The sequence below is a fragment of the Babylonia areolata genome, chromosome 5, assembly GCF_041734735.1.
Source record: "Babylonia areolata isolate BAREFJ2019XMU chromosome 5, ASM4173473v1, whole genome shotgun sequence".
Classification (NCBI taxonomy): Eukaryota; Metazoa; Mollusca; class Gastropoda; order Neogastropoda; family Buccinidae; genus Babylonia; species Babylonia areolata.
The window spans coordinates 41,582,506-41,602,748 of NC_134880.1; the positions used below are offsets into that span (position 1 = coordinate 41,582,506).

A 20,243-nucleotide genomic window follows, 5' to 3' on the forward strand; every position below is an offset into this window, starting at 1 on the left:
ATGCTCATTAGCTGTGCAAAGCAGCATCACCATTCATACCAATACTCACCACACGCGGACCTTTATTCTGTCAGAGGAGTTGTGGCATTCACTGTGGATGAAGGAGAAAAGAGAAGAGCGTCAAAAGTATTCCATTTGAAACATACATGCTAAAATCACATACATAGAGAAAATACCAGCATACTATTTACTTTCAAATAATATCCTGCTTACTTCTTTTACTGTCGCATACTCTCAGCATGGAAACACCTACCCCATCCACAAATTCTACAACAGAAATTTAGCTGTGCAAATGTACATGAACCCACCCACCACCAACCCACACACACATATATAAATATCATATATGTACATTCAATATCTCACACATAAAGAGCTGAGGACTAACGACTGTCATTACCAAGCAATTAAGACCAGAGCAATAATCCCCCCTCCCCTTCGAGTCCTTTGCACCTAGTGGTTCCACTGAAAATAGGAGCAACAAATATCTCCCGAACATCTCAATCATCATCATCATCATCATTATCACTGCATCGTAACCATCATCATTATCGCTGTATTGTTTAAGCAGTGTTGACAAGCGGACGCATGAGTCTTTCCAACTGTTCTGTTGAGAACAGCATTGTTAGCTTTCTGGCTTGACTGTCTGTCTGCCAGAAAATGTTGCAAACAACTGAATATTCCACATGGTATCATGGCCATGGTAAAGTGGTTTCTTCTTCTTCTTCTTCTTCTTCTGCGTTCGATGTTTTGGCTGCGTCAGACTGTCACCCCCGTCGCCACGATGTAGCCCACGGTCTTCTCCAGGTCGTGGCGGTCTCCCCAAAGCTGCGCCTGTAGCTCCGTGCCCCCTGGCCAGGTTTGACGCCGTAGAGCTTCATGGGTTGGGCAGTGTTGGAGGATGTGTTCAGGGGTCTGGGGTCCAGTGCCACATGGACACTCATCAGTGTGGGCGATCTTCATACGGTGAAGGTGACTCAGTAGTCGGCAGTGGCCGGTTCTCAGTCTGAAGAGGACTGTCTGCTGGTGTCTCTGGAGCTGGTGGATTGGATCGACACCACTGTTTGCACCCAGCCTTCTCTTCCACTGGTTCTGGTAACGGTTGTGGATGATGGTCCTGGCCTCTCTGTAGGTCACGGGGTGGCTGAACTGCTTCATTTTGCTGCCTGCCTTGGAGAGAGCATCGGCCTTTTCGTTCCCCATGACCCCACAGTGAGAAGGAACCCACTGAACAGTGACAGTCGACCGTTTTGAAAGGTCATGAAGGGCTGCTTTGATGTTTGTCAGCTGCTGTTCGTTTCTGGTTGACTGGAGTCCCTGCAGGAGAGATCTGCAGTCAGTGAAGAAGGCTATCTTTGGTGGTGGGTTGACTGACGTCCTGAGGCCTTGTGCAGCATGGAGTAGTGCTGCTGTCTCCGCTCTGTAGTTCGAGGAGATTCTTCCTGTGGGGAAGGCTCCAGGGGTCAGTCTTCCATCTGTGTGCCTGATGAAGATGCCTGCTCCTCCATTCTTCACCGCTCCCTCCGAGGATCCATCTGTGAAGACGTGCGTCCATTCGCTGGGGTTGTACCGAGTCTCAATCATCTCCAATGTCAGAGCTTTCAGCAGGGGAGGGGCTTGGCAGTCCTTTTGGTCGATGCCAGGGACTTTTGTGATGATTGAGACTCCTTCCAGTTGGTCGGCCGGTTCCTCGAAGTCGGGGAGTGTTTCCATCTCGGCAGGGGATGAGGGCAGCAGGTCTTCATGTTGGCGGTGCAGGGCCTTGGAGAGGTGGTTGAAGCTGGTCCGCTTCAGTCTGTTCTTTGTTGGGTGCTTCAGTTTTTCGTGCATTGGGTGAGTTGGCATGCGCAGGAGCTTCTCGCTGTGGATGAAGACTTTTTCCTCTCGTCTATCTTTGAGTGGGTGGAGGCCTGTGTGTTTCTCCATCGCCTGAACTGGAGTCGTCTTTATCCCGCCAGTGATCAGCCGTAGCCCTGCGTTCTGAACTTTGCTCAGGCGGCTTGTGTTGGTTGCTGATGCCGTGGCCCAGGCAGTGCTGCCATACTCCAGGGTTGGCCTGACAGTTCCAGTGTACACCCTCTGCAGTATGCTGCTGTTGGCACCCCAAGAGGTCCCGGCGAGTTTTTTCAGGATGGCCAGTTTTCTGGTTGCTCGTCTCTCGATGTCCTTGAGATGGGGGTTCCATGTCAATCGCTTGTCGAGCTTCACACCCAGATACATTGGCGTGTCATCCTGTTTCAACTGCATTCCGTTCAGTTTGAGGTGGGAGGTTTCTGACATCGGTGACAGCGAGAAGATTGCTGAGACTGTCTTGGTGGTGTTGATGTCTACTCCCCAGGCAGAGGCCCATGTTCCCACGTGGTTGAGTGCTTCCTGCATTCTGTGGCTGGCGGACGTGAGGTATTCCGCAGCACTCCAGGCAGCAAAGTCATCAGCGTGGAGGGCTCTGGAGACATGCTTGGAGATCTTCTCAGCGATGTCGTCGATGAAGATGAGGAAAAGTGTAGGGGAAATGACTCCTCCTTGCGGCGCACCTTGCTGTAGAGTGACCCGATGGCTGTTTTTCCCGTCGAGTTTTACCCTTGCCCTGCGGTGTTGGAGGAAATCCTGGATCCAGCGGTACATCTTCCCTTCCACTTTCTTATTGAGGAGCTTCAGGAGAAGTCCTGCCTTCCAGACCTTGTCGAAGGCCTTGGTTAGGTCCACGAAGACTGCAAGCACCTTCTTCTTTTCTTGAAAGGCAGTCTCTATCTCCTGTGCAAGGTACACCAGCTGGTCTTCGGTGCTGCGGTTTTTCCTGTAGGCTGATTGGGTATTGCTGAGCAGGTGGTTTTCTTCAAGGTGTTTCAGGAGTCGAGTGTTCACCATCCTTTCCATCACCTTGCCCAGACAACTCAGGAGGCTGATTGGTCGATAGCTGGACTTCTTAGTCTTATCCTTCTGCTTCTTTCTGATGGGGACGATGATGGCTTCTCTCCACTGGTCTGGAAGTTTCGTAAAGTGGTTTCAAATTCAAACAGATTGACTTGCTTTTTTGTCACTGACTTTGGTATGGACTTCATGCCAACTCTAAAACAGATACTGGTAGACACCTGCTTAAGGATGAGATCCATCCATTCAGACATGTCTACTCCAGAATCCATTAGTGCTATGGCATCCAAATATCCCCCCAAACCCCAAATTTATGAGTAAAACCACGTCACATTTACTCGCAGTCATAAAACAGTACAAACATAGACCAAAGAAAAAAAGCTCTGAGCTTGTCACATAGCTGTACATAAGACCTGCGCTGATTTTACCTTAGGTGGTGGTGTTCCTCACACATCCTTTTCATTTCTGTTTTGCCAATTTATTTCACAGCCTTTCTAAAATTTTGGTTCCAACAGAATGCTTGCACATGCATTTCTAAGCAGTCATTATGATAATCTGAAAAAAATCAACAATGTGTGAATTTCTTTTTTTTGTGTGTGTGTGGTGAAACGACCATTTATTTTTCGTATTTTGAGAACGCGGTGACTTGTTGTTTTTCCAGAATACAGACAAATCATGTCCGCATTCAGAATACAGCATTCTGCATATGAACAGGTCATCTATTGTACAACAAAACTACCGAATCTGTCCCTTACACAAGTACAATTTCCTAGGTCATAACAGCTGATGAGAAAGGTGCCACATACATGCTACAGGAATGTGGCCGGGGTTGTGACTTACAAGTAGAACTTTTCATTCCACTCTGGGTTCAGCTCCTGGGGGACGGTCTTGGTGCGTTTCTTCACCTTGCCCACCTGCACGGTGACATAGGGGTCGCTGGTTCCAGTCTTGTCCTTGCCCGTCAGACCCTGGGCAGATATCACTGCACACCCCCACGCCCCAACAGGTATCAGTGTTGGTGACAGGGATGTGGTTTTGGTATGTGTGTGTGTGTGTGTGTGTGCGCGCGCGTGCGTGATGTGTGCGTGTGTGTTCTTCTTTCCAAAACTGTGATTCTAGACCAAAATCACCCCCCTCCCCCACCCCCAGCATCCACCATGCCTCAAGTAACATGTAATTACTACTTTCCTTATTCCTTTCTCTTCAATTTGCATCAAAAGCATAAACAAACTAAAAAAAAAATCCACGAATGAAAAAGTGCAACTTCTAAAGACATTTAACTGTAACTGTCAGATCAAATTACGTTTAAATTCTACTTTTAAATTGAGTGTGGTGTGGTGTGGTAAAAATCTCTGAGAAAAACAATAACAACATTTCAAAAGTGCAAGTGATACAATAATTTCCATGTGTCTCAAAGTCCATAAGGACCTACCAAACACACTGAAACTGTGAAAGTGATAAATCCAACTCAAAGTTGGGAATAAAACTGGGATTTATCCACGATTCATTTAAATAAAACCAGGAACATATTGTTTATGTCACCATATCCATCAATAATATTCACTCAGAAAGTACTCAGTCATCAAGAAACCTCATCAATGCCAGTCATGCATATTAATTTTAATTCAGTCAACTGCAAGTTTCTCTCATGTCTATGACAGTGGAGTGCTAAAAACAATATTTATCACAGAGACTGATGACATTTATGTACAATGCATCAAATGCATTTTTACATGAAAGGGAACTGTTCCTGTATCTATTCACAATGCATTCATACATCAGGAATATTTAAAAGGGAACTATATGTACAGTTTCTTTACTGCTGTTACCATACATAACTACATGACAGAAGCAACAGTATGATGGCGTTACAAGTTCATGCAAGTATACATGAAGCACAGGAAAGGCATACAAAGATATAAGGAGAGACATCAGGAACATGCAGGCCCACATCAATGCTTATTATTATCTTCTCTTAGTGGTACACGCACTGCAGCCGCTGAAAGACAAACACTGGACATTTTCATCCAACAAATAGTATCTCAGACAAACAGACATCAATGGCTTAAGAGTTCTGATTGTCATGGTTGTACTGTGTTTGAGGACTGTGACTTGAAGCTATCAAGCGGCCAATCGAAAGCCCACTAATGGCTCAAATCCATACTGAGTTATGCTCAAAGCTCTCTCCATCCCACACTATCTAGGACTGTGACTTTAAGCTGTTAAGTGGCCAATCCACAGCCCACTAATGGTTTAAATCTGTAGAGTTAATCCAGACAAGGCATAAAAAATACAGACTAAGTTTTTACAAGAAAATATGTCCTATGTAAAACAATATTGACACTGTTATCATGTTTCAATATCAACAAAGATAAACACTGTCAATTCCTAACCATTACCAGAGAAGCCGGAAAAACTACGGTTTTTATTTGAGAATATATCGTTGGTAAAACGATATTGATATTATCATGCATCAGTATTAACAAAGATAATATCTTACACTGCCACAAACAGGAAGTAATAAACAGAAATGATTGGGTGAGAGAGCAAACGAGAAAATGACAAGCCACTGAGAGAGAGAGAGAGAGAGAGAGAGAGAGAGAGAGAGAGAGAGAAAGATGGGGGACAGAAACGAAAAAAAACGAAACAAAACAAAATTTTATTTCACCGGGGTTATGAGATAAGCAAGTACACATGCTTCATTTCACCCAGCCCTGGACAAAAAGAGAAAAAAGAAAGAAACACACACACACACACAACCAAAAAACAACAAACAAACAAGAAAACAAAAAACACGCACAAATTCGCAATTATCAAGTACAAGAAAAAGAAAAAAAGAATTAAGTACTATTAAAAAAAAAAGACAAAAAAAAAAAAAAAAGACAAAAAACTTCAAAAGAAGGAAGGTAAGGGGCACGACAGAGGCACAAGGAGCTGGGAGAAGAGTATAGACAGGCAGACAGCACAGAGATGAACCTTTCGTGTTAAAAGTGGTTCGCATGAAAGCAGATTCTGCGAAGATTTTTTCTTTTGAAACCAGCTAGTCATTTACATTTCTAGCCAACAGCCAGCAGCAGTCACAGAGGCACAATCAATGTCTGATGACTAGCCAGTTGTCTGTGTGCGTGTGTATGCATGCGTGTGTGCATGTGGTATGTGCGCATGTACACATAGGTGTGCATGTGAAATGTATATATCATAAGTGTTTATGCTACATGCATACGAGTGTGTCTTATGAGTGTGCGTGTGCGTGTGCGCATGTGTGTGTGCGTGTGCATGCATGCAAATGTGCATGCTTGTCTGTGTGTGCCAGGCAAGTGTGCATGCATGGGTGTGTGCAAGCATATGGATGCATATGGTAGCTAAACATGTATTAGTGTGGCTGAAGGGTGCATGTGTACTTGTGTACATGTGCTTGCATGCATATTCAGAACAGCAGACAAGCTCTCCTTTCTGAACAAGGTACACATGCACCTGAGTCAACAGTGTAACAAGAGTGCAACTTCATCAGTAATACACAGGGGACCATTACCTGGAAACTGTGAGAGTCAGCTACTTGTTTGATGAGGTGGTAAATTATTTATCAGCAAGGAGAAAAATGAATGTGAGAAAAGTACTGACAGAGAGGTACAGAGACAAAGAGAAAGAGACGAGGAAGAGAGAAAGAGATGGAGAGAGGAGGGGGTGGGACAGCAAGTGAGAAAGAGAGAGGGAGGGGGTGGGTAGGGGTGTATGACAGATCTGCTCAAAGAGAAATATTGATGACAAATAGTATTTCTCCATGTGTGGAATGATGCGTGGACTGGAGAGAAAATGAATGAGAGTGGATCAGAGGATAATTGAATAGTATTGCACAGGGATGTGTGTGTGTGTGCATAATTATTGTGTGCATGTGCACATGCATGGGTATAAATGTGTGTGTGCGTGTGTGTATGTGTATGTGTGTGTGTGTGTGTGTGTGTGTGTGTGTGTGCACGCATGCGTATGTACACGTGAATGTATATGTGGATGTGTAATTGTGTGTGTGTTTGTGTTTGCCAAGAACATTTATGAGTCCACATATACTTTTGTGTGAACCATGTCTTCATATGTGTGGCATGGTTGTGTATTTATGTGTGTGCATGCATCCATGTGTATGTATGTTTGGCCGTGTGCTGTGTGCATAAGTGATGCAAGCAGCAGGTACAAACTGTGGTGAAAGGTGAGACAGGGCTGAAATTTGATCCTGGTGATTTCCTGACAACAGTTTCTGTGTGTGCTTAACTCAGGCAGACTACTGCACAACTCACTGATGCTGAGCATTACTCACAAGCTGATAGTTGAGCTAAACAGCTAAACAACAGAAAAAAAAAAGAAAAAAAAGGCAACTGCTAAACAAAAAGGACAGACACCAATTGTGTTGGGTGGCTATGCTGGGAACATACTATAAATGAAGAGGACAACAAATACGACAAAGTAAGCAAAATCAATGCGTACAGCTCAGAAACATGTTTGAGAAGCATACATGGTTAACTGTTTGGGAAAATGCAGTATATATACAAATAGATAACAAACAATTCATTCTTTAAGAAATATTAAAAACATAACCCTGAAAAACAAAACTGAAATGATAGATTGAGAGAGATTTTCTTGGGTTAGAATATAGGTGAATTGTCATTTTATTAATTCAAAATGAAAAACCAAAGGGACTGCACATTTATGCTTTTTCTGTGCCACATTATTCATGTGATCCGAGAATATAGAGAATACTCACACAGGTATATGACTAAGAGTACACAGCAGTTCTCAACAGAATGTAAAGGTCGACTGACAAAATAAATGGTCAAGAAATTAAACTGAAAAGAAAATAAGCTCACAGAATAAATAGTTTTGTTGTTATGCCAGAGAACAGATACAGACGAACAATGTGAAGACAGCCTTCTTTAAAAGCATATTAGTTTATACAAAGTTTTCTGGAAAAGCAAATCTGCAGATGTTTTATCTCTACAACTGAGCTAACGTAAGAGATTGTTATTTCTTGGAAGACACTATCGCTTTGCTCATGCTCTTGTTAAGATTTTGTTAAAGAAAATCGATCCAGGATAAAGACTTATTAAGCAGTATTAAAAGCCAGCCAATCTGAAGACAGAAACAGCCAGATCAGTGATGAAAATATCCATCCCTTTCCAGAAACACGGCCCATTCACTGACAGGTGCCTGTGAGACCAGGCAACCAATCTGTGTACCTTTGACACAGAGTCGGGCTGACCATTTGGAGGTGCCCCTCAACAGATTCTGCTGAGCTTCTTTCATGTGCTGTGCGTGTGCAGCAAGGTCAACAAGATTAAACAGTCGTCTGGAACAGATCATCACGGGAACAGGTACACAACCATTGTCCTACCCAGATGCTGTGATGAGTTTCAGTTTCAGTAGGAGGCATCACTAGAAATGCATTCAGAGAAATCCACATGCGCTACACCACATCTGCTCGGCAGATGCCTGACCAGCAGCATAACCCAGATGAACCCAATGCATTAGTCAGGCTTTGAGTGCATGCGTTTACATTTGTGTACCTCTCAGAGTGGATTCCTTCAACAGAATTTTGCCCGAGGACAACACTTATCTTGCCATGGGTTCTTTTTTCGTGCGCCAAGTGCATGCTGCATATGTGACCTCAGTTTATCATTTCATCCAAATGACCAGATGCTCAGTTTGATTTTCCAATTAAATTTGGGAACTCAGAACTTTTTTTTCATGTATGCCACCTTCCTGTGTACATATGGTTACACATGTTGTACACACATACATAATATAAAAACCAAACCTTGAGCAGATTTTCCAATCAAACTTGGGGGAAAAAAGGTGAGACCAAGATTCAAACCCAGGCCCTCAGGGACACTGGACTGGCAGAAAAGTGTCTTAACTCACTCAGTACGGCCAGTCCTCTCTTCTCCTCTACACAGACCCCTCGGATGTCCAGTGGGTGTCTCAATGACCCAACCTTTAGCTTCCGCCGTCAGAATTGTGATATTCTTTGTCAACATTCACCTCTTCAGTATAAGAGCCTTCCGCTTGCAATATTTTGATGGTGGTAATTGGGGTGAAACGCTGTTAACGTCGTCTCTTTTGCCGTTCGTATGGAGAGAGTTAACCATTCTGCCATCTTCCTCCATGTGATGACAGATAGGATATCAGTTTATGCCACTGGGTGTTGCTCAAGTCAAGAATGATGTGTTTCTCCTTCAAGACCAACAAGGTGGTAACATATTCCATCCTTTGCCTCACAGGAGCTTACCCAGCACACCAGGAAATAACACTTAAGTGACAATTTCACTCTGTCCCTGCACATACATGAAATTCTTTCAAGCTGCCAGATATAAAACATCTAGGGTAGCAGGTTTTATTCACCTATTTATTTTTCTAAAGTCATTTTAGGTAACTTCTATAATTCATCTGAATATCTGATACTGTCCATCCCACTGGGTGCACTAGACAGAACATGTTAAGGACTAAGATCATGTTGCTGCTCATCATCTTTTTTTTTTCATTATCTTTCAGACACACTAGGGAATGAAGCTGACTGATGACACAGTACACAAGTGATCAAACCTCAATGCTGCCATGCCTTCAATACAACAGTTCTCCATGCCTTCATTACAACAGTTCTGTCTATGAATTCAAGGAGTACGTTTGAAAGCCATATCCATCCCATTCTCTAACTGCAACAAAATTATCTGGGAGAAAAAGAAGCAATCATCTTACATGCCATCTGCATATAAAATTAACCATTTGATCATCTAATCATTCTAAAGAAAACATCCATGAACAGGAAAAAAACCAAACTACATAACAAAGAGGAATAATGGATAAATAATCATGGAAAGGGGACAAGGATAACTACAAAACAACAGGAATCATGAATAAACAAGCGCGGATGGAAAAAAAGATAACTGTATAGAAATAGGAATCAAGAATAAACATCCATGGGTGGACATACAGTACTCTGTGTATGTATAAAAAAAAAGGGGGGGGGGGGGGACGACTACATGTAAGACCGGAAACAGAAAAGAAAAAGAAAAAAAAAGAGCCAAAACGATCCATAGTTCAAAGGGAAAGCACAGAGACTGACTCCAGGCACAAAAGCTTGGTACAGGGCATGCCACCCGCTAACAGCTACTGACAACATCCAAGGCCCACTGCCTGAGGAGGGCAGACTGGCACAGCACATGCTGCTTTCTTCCCCTGGCAGGTGACCACGTCTTACCAGTGATGGCTATTTTGGCTGACCACTTGGAGGTTCCATCTAACACGCTCTGCTTCATGGCTTTCATGTGCCCTGAGTGGGACTTTTTGTCTACACTGAACACTTGTCTGCACACAGCGGTCACATCCACAGCCAGTCACACTGATCTTAATAGTTCACAACTCATAAATGATCAACTGCACATCAAAAGTCTACATCTTTATCAACTGTGTAGCACATGGGGGGAGTTGGGTGGTAATGCATATCTGTAAAATATCACATTTTCCATACAAAAATAGGTTTCAATCAAAAAGTGCGTGAGTTTTTTTTAAGTCCATTGTTGGAAAATGGCCATCTTTACATGGAAAGTCTACACCTTTTTTTCTTTATCAATTCATACTGCATATGCGGGACATTGGCTGATAAAATACATATGTAAAATATCAATTTTTCTCCATACAAAAACAGGTGTCAATCGAAAGTATGTTTTTGAAGTCGTTAAATTCCACTGGTGGAAACTGATCATCTCTACATGGAATGTCTACATCTTTTATTCTTTATCAACCTATACATCATATGTAGGAAGTAGGTTAACAAAACACATCTGTAAAATTTTACTCCATACAAAAACAGGTGTCAAATAAATGTATGTGTTTTCAAGTTCCACTGGTGGACAAACTCATTAAAAAGCAACATAAACCCCACAGTAAAACAGCTGGACATATCAGGTATACTGTCATGGCACCTTTAAATTAGCGACAGCTTGTAACAACAGGTTAGCCATGTACTTATGTCTTACATATGACATGTCTGTTGTGTGTGGCACTGTGCAAATGGCCCCAAACTGTGTAAACTTAGTGTTTAAAGCATTGTGTACACACACCCGATTCACCATAATGGATTAATAAAGATGGATTTTCACACTGCTCTGCTCTGCACTATATTATATTGCACAATACTCTTTTATACTGGATTGTACTCAAGCGTAATAAATTGCACTGTGATGATTTCTTGCAAACATTTTATGACCATAATTTTTGCATGCAGTAAATAGTTTCATATGATATTCAAATTGTCTACAGTTACACCGTTTCAACAAAAAGCACTTGCCTTCACTGATAATTCCATGTCTGTGCATGGTGCAGACCATTTTCCCTTACACTACCCGTGTTTTTGAATGAGCAATGATCCATAAAACAGTCCTCAAAACCACCCATAAACAACAAACAATGGAGTGAATTGAAACAAATGACAAACACCCACACATCCACTCAGAGCAGCAGCTTACCTGATGAGCTCGAAGATGTCAGGCTTGTTTTTCTCCTGGATTTTCATACGTTCTTTCATGGCCATTATGATGTTGTGGGCCTTGTCGTCCGCTCCGTGTTTGGAGCTCTTCTCCGCAGCCCCTGTCAGACAGAACAGCACACTGTTCATTCTTTCAAAGGCTATTTTGGCACCTTCTTTGTTGGCTTTTTATCTTTTCATCAGATGGACAAACACACTGTCCATTCTTTCTGAGTGTATTTTTGGCATTTTCACTGATGGTTTTTATCTTTTCATCAGAAGAACACACACACTGTCCATTCTTTCCGAGTCTATTTTGGCAGTTTCACTGTTGGCTTTTTATGTTTAAATCAGGACAAACACACTGTCTATTCTTTCTATGTCTATTCTGGCATTTTCACTGATGGCTTTTTATCTTTTAATCAGCAGACAAACACACTGTCCATTCTTTCCAAGTCTTTCTGAACACTGTTTTTGTTGTTTGCTTTTTTTCGCCTTTTCATCCGTTCTTCTCTCAGAAGTCCTGACAATAACAGAACAAAAAGCACCAAAGTGACAGGTCTCCCAAAACGGGAATGAAAAAAGAAACAGATTACTGAAACACTTAAAAAAATCATTCTGGGGATTATCTTTTTCACTTTATCAGTTAAGAGATACCAACACCCGTGCATGCATTGACGGATACATATCTGCCTGCACATATACACACAGACACACATTCACACAAACAAACCTGTACACACACATACCATGTGTACCTTTTTCCTTCATCCCTGTTGCATACTATTCTAAAATCAGAAAACTGGCCTAAAGATCAACAGGACATACTCTCTCCCTCAATCAACCCCCCCCCGCCCCCCACCCAAACCAAAAACAAAAAAACAACCATCCCCCACTGGAAACATATTCCATTGTCTTACAAAAAAGAAGCAAGCATTACAGTACTTGCTGCTTTATCAAGATAGACGTGATATATAAAACTAAACCAACCAACCAAAGAAAAAAATTTGAAAACAGGTGTTCCTTTGACTCACTAAAAAATAAGATTGAGAGAGAGAGAGAGAGAGAGAGGAGGGAGAGAGAGAGAGAGAGAGAGAGAGAGAGAGAGAGAGAGAGAGAGAGTTTTTTTAACTTAATAAACAAAAAACAAAATCATAGTACTTTTCTTGCTGCTTTAAAAAACACACACATACACAAAAAAAACAAACTAACCAAACCAACAACAAAAAAACAACAACGCAACACTGAAGCAAAAGATGACCAACAACATGAAACGTACTCTGGAGGCAGTCAGCGTTGAGCAGGTCCTTGCACTTCTCGTGGCACTTGACCCCGCACTCCGTGCAGCGCACCCCCTTGCCGGGCCAGCCCCCACAGCAAACCCTCGCACTCGAAGCAGTAGGTCGGGGAGCTGGCTGACCACACCACAAAGTTGTGGGGCGTGGTGCTGGAGATGGGGTAGATCAGGGCCTGCAGGGTCTTCTTGTACACGTGCATTTTCTGGGTAGGTGGGTGGGAGGAATGGAGGAAGAATGTGAGGTAATAGGGTGGAATTGTTTTTTCTTTTCAGTCTCTGTGTTTGTACATGTGCATTTCCTGGTGGGTGGGGCAAGGAATGGAGGAATCTGAGGGAATGTGACTCCAATGTTTTTCTGTTCAGTCTGTGTTTGTACACGTGCATTTTCTGGCCATGGGAGGAATGGATGAAGAATGCGAGGTAATGTGGTGGGTTGTTTGTTTTTCTTTTCAGTCTCTGTCTTTGTCAACTGAATGTTGCTACTTATTCCTGAACATTAACATGTGTATTCACACATTTTTGCTGTCCTATATGCTACACGCTGTAATGGCTGGCAAGTGAGTAAATGGACACACACACACACATACACACACACACACATATTCTTACCAACAAAAAGAGAGGCATGATGAGTGCATGGATGAATGTTGAATATCTGTATTTGTCTAATGAAATGAATATTGCTAAATAATACATGTATAAAATATGCACATGCACCACACTGACACAGGCACAGACACACATACACACACTTAGAAGACAGAGAAGAAAGTGGATGATTGTTGTTTTCATTGAATATTTCTTACTGAATACTTATTTCTTATTGAATACTTACATGTCTATATAAACATGCACACACACACACAAACTTATTCTTTCCAACAAAAAAAGATTGGGAATAGGAAAGACTGCATCATTGCTGTTTTCATGTAAATGGTGTTTATGTACTGAGTGCAGTTGAAAGACACTTTTTATATGTTTAAGCGCTCAACTAAACTTTGTATGAATTTATAAAAGAAAAGAAAAGAAAAAAGGATGCGTATGCATGTATATGCTGACCTTTTCTTTCCTTTTGATAATACGTGACAATTTTTGTGGGAAAACTGGACAAAAAATATTTAACACAGAGCTTCAGATTAGTGGGAAAGCCAATGAACCACTTGACCCCTGACCAGGTGTAGGTGAAAGGTCATAAAGCAAAGGCCAGAAGGTCAGTCAAACTTCATACAGTCTGCATTGTCCATATATATGTATATGTGAAATGACTGTAAACAATTGAAAACCCCTCCTTGCATGTACACCGCCAACAGAAAAATATATCATGAATAATGAATTATAGATGGACGAATAAAAAACCCCAAACAAACACCACCCCCCCAAAAAAAACAACCCTCCCACTGATCCCCCCAAAAAACCTATATTACTTGCTCTTACATAAACTGCTCCAGCTAGTTTTAACAGAAGCCCAAACCTTGCACAGAGAGGTGCTCTATCTGTCACATGCACACACTTTCTTCTGAAACATCTTATTCTCAAGGTCTTGGACTGAGTGATGTGGAAAGAAGACCGGTCTTGAACAGCGCAAGATTGCAGGCTGCAGTGCAAGCCTGTCATTTAGGGAGGAGAGGGACGGGAAACTGAGGAAAAGGAAAGAAAGAAACCACTCTAACTTTGGCATCAGTGCATTGTTCTTGGGCAGAATCAGCTTCCAACTCAGACTGCATTGCCAGCCTATCATTTGGAAGGGGGGTGGGATGAGGAGAAGGGATAAAGGGAAAGGAGAAACCACTTAAGCTTTGGCCTTTGGCATTCATCTTCCAATGACAAACAGATCTGACCTGAGGGCTACTGGACGAAACATCACAGAGTAAATGCAACAGTAAAAGGAACGTATCCAAGTTTATAGATTGTGAATTCATTTTCTGGATTCTCTTTAAAAAAAAAAATCTTATCTCTATAGCTCTTGGAATCAATGATAAGATACTGACACAACTTTGTGCTTGAACAACTGGGTATCAACAAGGTTTTCTTTGTTGCTCAGTAATAAAGGAAAGTGAACTGTCACTGTTTGTCAACATGTACAAAGATAACCTTGGTAATGTAGAGTGAATTGTACACATCTCCTGCATTCAACATTGCAAATATATCAAACCTTGGTCATCTGCCAGTTTATTGGTTACCACAGCAGCACTGATGTCCTCCCAAACAGAAGTCACATCACATGAGATTACTTCTTCCCCAACCAGCTCTTTACTGAGTTGAGAATGCATGGAGAGCTCAAATCTAAAAGTCCACATCCAGTCTATGGATGCACATCTGAGAAAGATCTTCCAATTTTCTCAGGTTATACCTTGGGTCTGGCCAACTCTAGGATAGGTTATAAAAGAATGTGATCAATATAATCCTGCCAAAATGTCTCAAACCAAACTGTATCAATAAAGCCATATCACTCTTATCATCCTCACCTTTACTGATCATCATGAACAATAATAATCAGTTATATGACCTTTCATGCTATTGTCTTGATAATTATTTTAATTTCCTCTGTTTCTATGATTTCGATGTTTTGTTTCCTTTAAATCAAACTCTTCCATGCAAGGGGACTGACAGTGAAAGGACAGAACAACAGGTTCTATGTTGAGAAAGAATATTTCTACAGTCTAGTTTCATAAAAAACAACAACAACCAATTCGTGGCAACCAGAAGTGAACACAGTAACTTGTGCCAAGGGTATCTTGAGTAAGATCGGGCTCCACTGCGCACTACCAACATAATTCAGAGACTGCTTGGGCAGAGCCTTCACTGATGGGTGGCCCTCCATGGGCCTAGCTGTGAGTTTAATAACAATAACACTATAAAAACATCATAATCATAATACAGTATTTATGCAGCACTGAGTCTTGTGTAGAGACAGATCAAAGCGCCTACACACCAGTCATTCACACACATGCATCTCTAATTGAGAGTTCCCCGCTGTTGCTGACACTCCCTGCGTGCACAGCAGAGCTGCAATGAGCACAATCAAAGTGAGACAGAGAAAGCGCTGTAAAAATGAGACAAAATGGGCTAGTTATAATTTTGTCCATATAAAAACCGTAACAAGGAACAGTGCCAGAAATGGTCACCCACTCACCAGTTCTTCATCATTCAGGGACTGCCTGGCAACCATGGCTGAAGGGACACCAGCATTCCTTTTGGCAGCCATACTCTGGGGATACAGGTTACCATGTTATAGCAAACATCCACTCTCTGGGTATCTATCTATATTAAGTTGAATCACAGGAGAAATGTTGTATGTAAACAAAATCATTATGAATGGTAACAACACAAACGCATCATTACTATTGACTGCATAATGCACTGAGTCACCTTCTCTGATCCAATGCTACTATTTTCTTTCATATTTTGTTTGAAAACAGAAAAAAGAAGAAGAAGAAATGAAACAATAGAATTTTTTTTTTCAAATAAGAGAGTATAGAGTTTCAACTATATTTCAATTTAAGTAGTATTAATCTGGCAAACTCTTTAAAAGCAAAAATATAAGGGAAAAAAAAGAAGAAAAAAAAGAAGAAATCGGCATGAATTCACATTTTCAAACATTGAATGTAGTAAACAATATCATATACAGCGTTTATTTCTATGTGAATTATATTGCATTAAAAATAAATGATAGAGACAAAAAAATCCAAATGCTACTTTTTCTTTATTTCATTTATTTCTCATTACAACAGATTTTCTAAAGTGACATTTGGGCATGTCAACTTAAAGAAACATTGCCACCATACACTACGGTTTTCCTCTCACCACCAATTTTTCTTTACACCAGATTTTTAAAAGTTATATTTGGGCTTGTCATCTAAAAGAAATCACACTGCCACCACATATTGTCATTTTCCTCCAATCAACAACTTCTCTTTGCAACATATTTCTAAAAGTGGTCTTTGGCTATGTCACCCAAAAGAAACCACATTGCCACCATATACAATAATTATCGTCCCACCAGCAACTGTTACTTCAAGATTTTGTTTTGTGTCTGACAGCCAAACAACAATTTTCTCACTATCATTTTCCTCCAAACCAACAGCCGTTCAAGAATTTGTTGACATCTGACCCATAAGCAATAATTTCACCACTTAAATATCAAAATAAGAGACAGAAACAGAGAAACAGACACAGACAATGAGACAGGTACACGCACACTGAGAACACAAACAATATTAAGAAACAAACAACAGATTTGATCAGTTCCATCAATATCAAAGACTGAGATGACCAACACGAAAGACACCATACTGTGCAAAAGATGCAACCTCGGACAGACTTAAAAAAAAACAAACCCAAACAAGTATGGTCAGATTGACAAATAAACACAGAAATGAGAAAAGAAAGAAAATCTTAAAAACCATTCTTCAGTATAATGATCTACAACAGTGTCAAGTATACCTGGCCATATGAAATGTTAGTGCAAAGGTGTTTTTCTTTCTTCTTTTACAGACCCTTGTCAAACAACACTCATGCTATGGGACTTCAAAAAAGGTATGGGTTTACAATTCTAAGAGGAAAGAATATTTTTTTCAAGTTAGTAATTAAAATGACAGACCATCCCAACTTTGTGAGGTATGAGGTTCATCAATTACTTCTTCTCAAGCTCTCAACCACATCTTCTTCCGACAGTTCCATTTAAACTGATGACTCTACAGGATCAAAATGGGCAGTAAATCAAATAAAACACTCTCTTAATTTTCATTTCTGTAATGGAGTTGGGGAAGATAATAGTGGACAATACAATAATGACCACTTTGTACATTTTTGTGCTGCTTATCCAATAATCAAGCTGTTGTTATTGGCAACTATTTATCTGATATAATTCTGGCTTGAAAACAGACTAAAAAATCATAATTGTTCTTCAAGCATGCATTGTCAGATCTCAAAAAACAACATGAAACAAAACAAACTGTTAGTCACCATAAAAAACCCAAAACATCACAAACTTCACTGAGCATAACAGACTTTAAAAAAAAATTTTTTTTTTATTTAAATAAAGTCAAAGGTCAGCAACATCAAAAAGAAAAAAAATACTAATATGAAATCCCACCATTCCTAAATATCTCTATAAATCAATTTCTTCACAGCACGCAAGAGAGGCAAATTATAACAACAACAACAAAAAAACAAACAAACAAGACAAACTGTCACTACAAATGCATCCCCAAACAAAAGATACCAGATAATGAAATGAAATAATCATTGGTGACCTCTCTATTCTACAATGTGATATCAATCTACCGTGATCTTTCTAGTCTAAAATGTGATACCTACCATGGTGTGCTTATTTGCTTTAACCAGAATACAAAAAAATAATCAATACAGTGAAAAAAAGTTAGGTAAAAACAAACAGAAACCCCCATAAAAAAAAACATACTGGCTTTGACTACTGCATAGGGAAACAAAAAGTCCAAAGAAGGCATGTTTGAAATGCAAACAGATTTCCAGTGTCTGAATACTGATTTTTTGTCTTTTTTCTTTTTTGTTTTTATATATTAATTTTAAAAATAATATATATTTTTTTTATCCAATTAATGCTATTGCAAAACAACATAAATTATCTGCTCATCACAGTGACATCTGTTGTTGTGCTAAAAAAATTTTTTTTCAGACCATGTCCATTCAAAGTTGGGAAAAGAAGAAGAAGAAAAAACCCAAACAAACAAAAAAAGAAATAGAAAAAGGAGAAATATAATAAAAGGAAATGGTGGGAAAAACCCGAATCATTTCTTTTTTTCAATGTGACAAAAATTGTGGACAGTCAGTCAGCCTCCAAACCTAAAATGTGCACGATATCTAGTATAAGCTTGAACAAAAATTCATTCATTTTTTTTTTTTATTGAAACTCACAAATTTCATTCAATGTAACTCAAAATGCAGAGTTAGTGCATAATTACCCACAACTATGGGTCACTTTTGTTCACTATCATCAACTCATTTATTAACTTCATTCACTGAGACCCCAAGCCCCCCCCCCCCCACCCCCCCCCCCTCCCAAGTTATTACCATCAAAAACAGCATGCATACATTCATTTACAGTGGCCTAGACCATGCATATTCATAGTCTAAACATGTTTGTCACTATCAAATGACTCAACACACGAACTGTGTGTTCTGCTGTAAACCTGACTGGCAATGGCATGCACAGTTCATTCTATAAACCTGCAATCCTGAACATCACTAACCCAGTCCAAAAAAATCAACATAAACTTGACTTATGACAGAAAATTTTACAAGTTTGTGACTCGCAGCTTTCTGATTGTTTATTCACTCTCGTGAGCATCTGCGGAATGGAAACAACATGTGATCATGACAAAATGAAATCCGTCCCTGAGTTGTTATTAATCCCCACCTATTTTACACATGAGCCCATACACAGACCGACACACGGGTTTGATTTTAATCACACTGTCTCATTTCCACACCCACATGTTTTACAGGAACCAACACACACGTTGTACACGTCATGCAGAATACATCAGTAACTAAAGTAAAGGGGGTATGGGGGCTCTTTATGTATCATTCTGGTAATAAGTAACACCCACTGGATAGTATCTTTCATTCCATGAACTAAAAAATCATGCTTGCTGGTGACCTGCACCAGAGCATTACAGCATGTGTGAGATTTTGGTTTTTATATTGTGTTATTTCTTCATTCATACATTTCAGTATCCTTTCAGGAAATACAAGAAACTGAAAATCCGGAAAACACTGTTGGAGAATCTACTCGTCCTGTAAGATGGACGCCCACCTCTATTGAAAGCTGTCTCATGCTGTTAGTAATAACAAAGTGATACAAAAAAGAACCAAAGACACCACAAGCATAGAAAAGAATAATGACACTCAAAATATAGACAAGAACCAAATACCTTCATAACCTGGGTATTTTGGGAAAAGAGAGACACAAGCAAACATTCAACATGGTAAAGGGGCAGTATAATGGAAAAGAAGTTTATGGATATAGAAGTTTAACACAAATATGATGATGCAACCCAAAATGCTTTCTCATCTCCTCAAAATCATCACCAGTATACGCAAGCTGTATGCATACAGAAGAGTGGAAAAGGATGGAGCAGTATGACATGGAATGGAATGGAATGGGATGGGATGGGATGACATACTGATGGAAAGTGACAATGCAGCATAAGATACATTATCACACATATATTCTGATTATGCAGATAAACTAACCAGGAGTTTGACCTTTTTCAAGATGGATTTTTTTTTCTCATCTTCCACATTTTCCTATTCAAAATTCTGTAGCATTTATCATGTCAAAAAAGAAGACATAAAAAACTGATTATAGCAAAACATTTATATATTTTTCAACCATTTCAGAAACATATATGGAGCCTGATGTTCATAACATAACATAAAGGGGTATGTCAGACAGACTTACTCATAAGGCCTGGAAAACATTGCTCATTAACCTTTTACATATCTTATAATCAATTTGTCATCAATTATCACCTTACTTCTATCCTTTTACATATCTCACAATCAAATTGTAGTTAATTATCA

General features: G+C 40.2%; 1 protein-coding gene across 1 annotated transcript in view; it reads right to left on the bottom strand.

The window, feature by feature from the left end:
• Window positions 1-20,243, bottom strand: part of LOC143282074 (protein unc-13 homolog B-like) — a 269,862-nt gene that overhangs the window by 33,526 nt on the left and 216,093 nt on the right. The window contains 7 exon segments of the mRNA XM_076587535.1: window positions 50-91; window positions 3,712-3,853; window positions 10,115-10,221; window positions 11,382-11,502; window positions 12,660-12,735; window positions 12,737-12,880; window positions 15,811-15,885. Of these exon segments, the coding sequence (XP_076443650.1) occupies window positions 50-91; window positions 3,712-3,853; window positions 10,115-10,221; window positions 11,382-11,502; window positions 12,660-12,735; window positions 12,737-12,880; window positions 15,811-15,885 (707 nt within the window).